A 7,111-nucleotide genomic window follows, 5' to 3' on the forward strand; every position below is an offset into this window, starting at 1 on the left:
TCGGGGGTGTGCATGCTGGGTATGTTCTTGTTCCCATAATCCACCGAACGCTGACATGGATTACAGGATCTTTAACGTGCGTAATTGATCTTCTGCGTGCGTATACACACCAAGGGGGTTCAGGCACTAGCAGGTCTGCATGATATGTTGACCTGGGAGATCAGAAAAGTCTCCACCCTTTACCCAACAGGCGCTGTCACCAAGATTCGAACCCGGGACCCTCAGATTGCAAGTCCAGCGTTCGTGTATTCCCGAAAATATGCATTTATTTCATAGTCAACGGTGAAAACATAATTTTGAAACGAGCAATCTCAACTTTCCTATCTATTTACATATCCATTTATATTTGTTTATGTAACACACACACACACACACACACACACACACACACACACACACACACACACACACACATATATATTTATATAGATATATATTCTGATGACGACGGTGGAAGAAAAAGTGATTAAACGACTCAGCTCAGATTTCTGATACATTTATTCACTTGTCCATTTGTTTATTTATCTCAAGGATTGCGACAACACAGAAAAAAAATAAAAGAAGAAAATCCTCAAATGTATATGCTGCACTACAAAAATTAAAAATTAAAAAAAAAGAAAAAAGAAAGAAAGAAAGACAGGAAAGAAAAAAAAGATGACAGGCTTATGCATAGCTCAAATGTCGCACAGTGGATCGCTTGCAACACTAACCGGGTTTTCGAGCAGATACGGAGAGAAAAAACAAAACAAAACAACAACCACCCCCCTACACACACACACACACACACACACACACACACACACACAGAAAGACAATACAGATCAATTACCCCAGAAAAATTATCATTCTCTCTCTTCCTCTCTGTTTGCCTCTGTATGCAACAAGTCGGTAATTTAGGACAACTTCTGTATCTTTTTCATGTGTTTTTTTTTTAACTGGATCTCTCCCTCTCTCTCTTTTCCCCTGTGAGAAAGAGACAGACAGAGACAGAGAGAGACAGAAGGCAATATGAAAAATAGAATAAAAATTCAGTTACTGAAGAAACATGAATTACCAAAACTCTAAGACGATAATAATTGAAATAAACAACAGCACCATCACGAACAGCAGACTGACTCAAAATAACCAGTATCTTTCAAATGAGCCAAATCAGGAGTCGCAGACTGCAGAGAAAAATAAGGAACATCCTGACCGTTTGCCTTGAAATTTAATTTCGCTGTGTGTGTGTGTGTGTGTGTGTGTGTGTGAAGCAGGAAGCTGGGAAGGGGGTGGGGGAGGGTTGTTGGCGGATGAAAAACAAACGAAACGTCATCATTCAAAATAACGAAAATAGCAATAACAAACAAAATCAAGCTTTAAAGTATCCATGATGATTATGTTCACGTGGGCGTCATTCGATGATGTGAACTCAAAGCCAGTCCTCAAAGACGGCGAGATATAAAAGAATCTGTCACCATCAGAACCATGAGGTACGGAAGATTGTCACAATCAGATCTATGAGATACGGAAGATTGTCACAATCAGAACTATGATATGCGGAATATTGTCACCATCAGAACCGTGAGGTACGGAATATTGTCACCATCAGAACCGTGAGGTACGGAAGATTGTCACCATCAGAACCGTGAGGTACAGAAGATTGTCACCATCAGAACTATGAGGTACGGAAGATTGTCACCATCAGAACTATGAGGTACGGAAGATTGTCACCATCAGAACTATGATATACGGAAGATTGTCACCATCAGAACTATGATATACGGAAGATTGTCACCATCAGATCTTATGAGGTACAGAAGATTGTCACCATCAGATCTTATGAGGTACAGAAGATTGTCACCATCAGATCTTATGAGGTACAGAAGATTGTCACCATCAGAACTGTGAGGTACGGAAGATTGTCACGATCAGATCTATGAGGTACAGAAGATTGTCACCATCAGATCTATGAGGTACAGAAGATTGTCACCATCAGATCTTATGAGGTACGGAAGATTGTCACCATCAGATCTATGAGGTACGGAAGATTGTCACCATCAGAACTATGATATACGGAAGATTGTCACCATCAGAACTGTGAGGTACGGGAGATTGTCACCATCAGAATTATGAGGTACGGAATATTGTCACCATCAGAACTATGAGGTACGGAAGATTGTCACCATCAGATCTTATGAGGTACGGAAGATTGTCACCATCAGAACTATGAGGTACGGAAGATTGTCACCATCAGATCTTATGAGGTACGGAAGATTGTCACCATCAGAACTATGAGGTACGGAAGATTGTCACCATCAGAACCATGAGGTACGGAAGATTGTCACCATCAGAACCGTGAGGTACGGAAGATTGTCACCATCAGAACTATGAGATACGGAAGATTGTCACCATCAGAACTATGAGGTAGGAAAAAAAAATTGTTACCATCAGAACCGTGAGATACGGAAGATTGTCACCGACCAGAACTGTGAGGTACGGAGGATTGTCACCATCAGATCTATGAGGTACAGAAGATTGTCACCATCAGACTATGAGGTACGGAAGATTGTCACCATCAGATCTATGAGGTACGGAAGATTCTGTCACCAGCGAAAGAGAGGAGATACGTTGAAGGGAAATAGGACATGATGAAATGTCTGAGAGTTCAGAAAGACTGGCACCTTGACCACCACTCCGGGTCACGTGGATGGGGGAGAGCAGTAAATTCCTGTTCCCTGCGTGACTGGAATCGGTGAGGCGTCTGGAAATGATCCCGGACCGTTCTGACGTCACTGGTGTCGGCCCAGACCACCCCCCCCCCCCCTCCGGAGTAATTTCAGTGCAGCTTTTTTTTTCTGTACTGTACCCTTTGCCGCAAATGCATCTTAACCTCAAACCCTTTTCCACTGGAATATAGTTATCCCCCCCACCCTCCCCCAACCCCAAATGCGTGTCTTCTTGTTCTTCGTTCGTGGACGTCTCCAACGTATGCTCGTATGCACGAGCGGGCTTTTACGACTATGTCCTTTGTCAACCTCGCCATGTGGGCAGCGATACCCCTTTGTCTGGGTGCGGGGGCGGTAGGGATGTTGGGGGTGGGTGGTGCAGGGGTACAAGCTGAGTATGTTCTTATTTCCATAAACCACCGACCGCTGAAATGGATTACGGGATCTTTAACGCACGTATTCAATCTTCTGCATGCGTATACACACGAAGGGGGTTCAGACACTAGCAGGTCTGCACATCTTTTGAAATGGGAGATCGAAAAAAATCTTCCCCCTTTACCCGACAGTCGCCGTGACAGGGATTCGAACCCGGGATCCTCTGATTGAAAGTCCCACACTTTAATCCCTCGGCTGTTGCGCCTGTCAAAGGCGTGTCATAGCAGCCTTCATTCTGGGGAACAACTAGCATGACTCCATCCAAAAAGTCTGCAAGGTCAGTCGTGCTGCACCAAATTAACCCCATGGAGTGATTCTGGGCTGGCCCCTAAATACACCCCGCTCGTCTTGGTGTGGAGTCAGTTGGTTTTGCCCAGAAGTGATTGCTGAATTCGAAAACATACCAGTTTCAGTTTCTCAAGAAGGCGTCAGTGCGTTCGGACAAATCCATATACGCTAAACCATATCTGCTAGGCAGATGCCTGACCAGCAGCATAACCCAACGCGCTTAGTCAAGGCTTGAGTGCATGCACATACATTTGTGTACCTATCAGAGTGAATATTTTTGCCAGAGGACAACACAACACTCTCGTTGCCGTGGGTTCTTTCTCAGTGCGCCAAATGCGTGCTCGGTTTATCGTCTCACCCGAATGACTAGGTGCTCAGTTTCATGTCCAGTCAAACTTGGGAGGAAGGGCTAGAGCGGGATTCAAACCCAGACCCTCACGGCCGGACTCTGCATTGGCAGATGAGCGTCTGAGACATTCTGCCGTCTCCCTCCTGAAAAGATAGGAGCGCACATTGACTCATCATTGAGTGCTTTGGGGGACCGCACCTGGAGGGTGCTGGAGGCTGCCGTGAATGAACTCTTCCCTGTTTCTTAACCAGTATTGTACCATCTAGCTTTATGACGGTGTTTATTCAGTGTTTATCCTTAAGACGTGGGAGTCATTCCAGGACAAGGGTTGGAGTCTCCTCAGGCTGATAACCAACGAGAGTCATTTCTGGTCTTCTGTGGAATGAGTCCATGGGGATAACTTGAGCGTGGGGTCATTTTGGTGTCTCACACCGCTTCCCCCCCCCCATCCCCCCGCCTTTCTCCCCACCACCCCTGCCCCTTCTCTTCCAATTCGGGACGTCTATCCCTGAGGGCTACCATTACACACTGCAATGACCTGAGTAGTTTGCTTCGCTTCCACTGGATAAACGATTCATCAAAAAGAAATATAGTCTGATCAGACTGAATGGTTATCACAAAAGATCAGCAAAATTGTTGACTGAATAGCTGATGAAAAAAAAGAAAGAAAGAAAAGAAAAGGCATTCTACAGGATCATAAGTTACTGGTTTGACCCACTCAGAAACAAACAAATAAATAAAATAGTATCACCTGCGTAGTTGTCAATGTCTAATGGATAACTAATATAATTTTTTTTAATAAAAAAAACACACACACACACACAAAAACCCAACCCTGAATAAACAGACAAATAAAATAGTCCTGTCCGCCTAGTCATTAGTGGCAAATAAATAAACAAGTAAAATTAATGAACAAAAGACACAAGACTAAATATACATACACAAATTGTCTCACCTGTATAATCGTGAGTGTCAAGCAGATAAATAACTAAACGAATAGATCCAAGACAAACTGACGGATAAAACAGACTCACCTGCCAAGTCGTCAGTGCCAAACAGATGAATAAGTAAACGAATGAATAAAAGACAAATAAATAAATAATAAATAAATAAATGATAAATCAATTAATTAATTAAAAAAAAGAAAAGTCCCACCCGCTATATCGTCATTGCCAAATGAATAAGTAACTGAACTGATCATTAAAAGACACGGGAAGAGATCAAAGACATCGCCTCACCTCCAAAGTGGTCGGTTCCAGTGAATGGAAAGAACAGTGAGGCAGCTTCAGTGAAAGGCACAATCTGGCAACACAGAAGGGTCAAAGCCAGGCTGCTGACTACCGTGCTGACCATTGTCCACATGGCGTTTTCTGGCGGGAAGATTTGTAGCTCTGGCAAGAGGCAGTGGTGGTGGAAGGGGTGGGGGGGACAAAAACACCTAACCTCTTAACAGTCGTCAGCCACGCGAGAAGTTTGATGTTGAGAAGAATATTGTGGTGAATATCAGTCAGACTACAGCTGAGATACTCTGTGTGTGAGGATTAGTGTTCTTGTGATGTCCGTCTGGTCGTTGTTGTCACTGATAATTTGTTTTCCTGTTTATCAGTGGCGGTGGGTTAGAGCTCCGATGTAGCAACAGCTGAACTTTGAACCGATAAAAGCATGAAGAGAACGCAGAACTGTCAGCGAGGAAGGGGGTAAAAACTCGAGGAAATCTTTTTATTAGGAAGAATTTTACAATAAACAGAGAAAATTTTGTTTCGACGTTATTTTGCAACGACTGTCTTTGTGTTTCAGACTGTTTTCTTTCACTTTTGCAGTTCTTTTTTGTGCTTTTTTTCTTCGCTTCTAAGTCTCTTTCTTGAAGATCGATATCTGTCTGGAATCGCTTGAAGACCAAAACCTTAAAAAAAACCTTCTTTTTTTTCCCCAACACTGTATGTGTTTTATGTGAAACGTCACAATCCGTGTTTAACAAATCTCCAACTGATTCCGTAAACTGAGAGGATGGAGATAGTCGAAAAAAAGATCTGCATCTCTTTCTTTTGCCGTTTTCTTTTCAAACGGTTGTTGCCAGTCTGGGTATTTCTAAACTATCTCTTCCCAGCTTTTTTGATTTGTTTTGTTTTTTGTTTTTGTTTTTTGCCCCCCAGGAGAAAGTGAAACCGCTAAGCCAAGGACCAGCCGCTGTGAGCAGTGCTACGTTTGAAAAGAAAGCACCTTCGATTTGAAATATTGTAACAGAAAAAAGAGTTGTTTCTTGTCACATTCTTCAGCCAAGATCCTGAACTTTTATTAAAAAAAACAACCCCAACAACTTCTTTGGACAGCACCTTTCCCTCTCAGGATCCGGATAGGTCCAGTAGACGTTGACGAGCAGATCACACAAAAAAACTAAAGTGTCGAATTATTTAAGCACCAGACACCACTGGCTTCACGGCTGGTTTTTTTTGTTTGTTTTTTTTCCTCCCCCCTCTCTCTCACTCTCTCTGGCTGCCTTCTCTGCTCCGTGTGTGTGTGTGCGTGTTTATGGGTGAACGTGTGTGTGCCTCTCTCTGTCTCTCACTGTTTGTGTCTGGAGCTAGTGGCTGCCATTCCTGACGGAGGCTGATGTCCGATTGGTGCTGCTCGGATTATCTAGTGCGACGTAAGCGCGAGAGCGAGATTTTAAGCTGAGGGACAACGTGTGTGGGCAGTTGTTGGCTCGTGCTGGGGGTGGTGGTGGTGGTGGGGTGGTGGTGGTTGGGGGGGGGGGGGGGAGAAGGAAGGGGGGGGGCAGGGTGGGAAGAGGAGGTGGGTGGGGATGGATGTTTGCTTGACCGTGGAGGTGGGGTAGGTGTTTGTGGCGGTGGTAACGGTGATGGTGGTTGTGGGGGTTCGGGTGGGTGGGATGAAAGGGTGGAGATACGAGGGTGGTGGTGGTGGCGGAAGAGAACAACACCAGGTAGGCCTGATACCGTTTGGTTTGTCTGACTTGGGTGGCGAGCGAGCGTTATCACCCATTGTGTCTGACGGCGATCCTCCCGTGTCTGATTACGCCTTACCCCTCCCTTTACTTACCCCTCCCTTAGCACGTGCCTTACCCCTCCCTTACTTTACCTCTCCCTTAACTTACCCCTCCCTTAACTTACCCCTCCCTTAGTTTACACCTCCCTCAGCACGTGCCTTACCCCTCCCTTTACTTACCCTCCCTTTACTTACCCCTCCCTTAGCACGTGCCTTACCCCTCCCTTAGTTTACCTCTCCCTTAACTTACCCCTCCCTTAACTTACCCCTCCCTTAGTTTACACCTCCCTCAGCACGTGCCTTACCCCTCCCTTTACTTACCCTCCCT

At 44.7% G+C, this 7,111-nt stretch overlaps 1 protein-coding gene across 1 annotated transcript in view; it reads right to left on the bottom strand.

The window, feature by feature from the left end:
* The window catches only part of LOC143301524 (uncharacterized), a 22,981-nt gene extending 17,171 nt beyond the window's left edge, over window positions 1–5,810 (bottom strand). Inside the window, exon 1 of the mRNA XM_076615882.1 lies at window positions 5,016–5,810. Coding sequence (XP_076471997.1) covers window positions 5,016–5,139 — 124 coding nt within the window. The 5' untranslated portion in view covers window positions 5,140–5,810. The remainder of the gene's footprint in view (window positions 1–5,015) is intronic.
* Window positions 5,811–7,111: the final 1,301 nt, after the last annotated feature.

This window comes from Babylonia areolata, chromosome 27 (assembly GCF_041734735.1).
Source record: "Babylonia areolata isolate BAREFJ2019XMU chromosome 27, ASM4173473v1, whole genome shotgun sequence".
Lineage (NCBI taxonomy): Eukaryota > Metazoa > Mollusca > Gastropoda > Neogastropoda > Buccinidae > Babylonia > Babylonia areolata.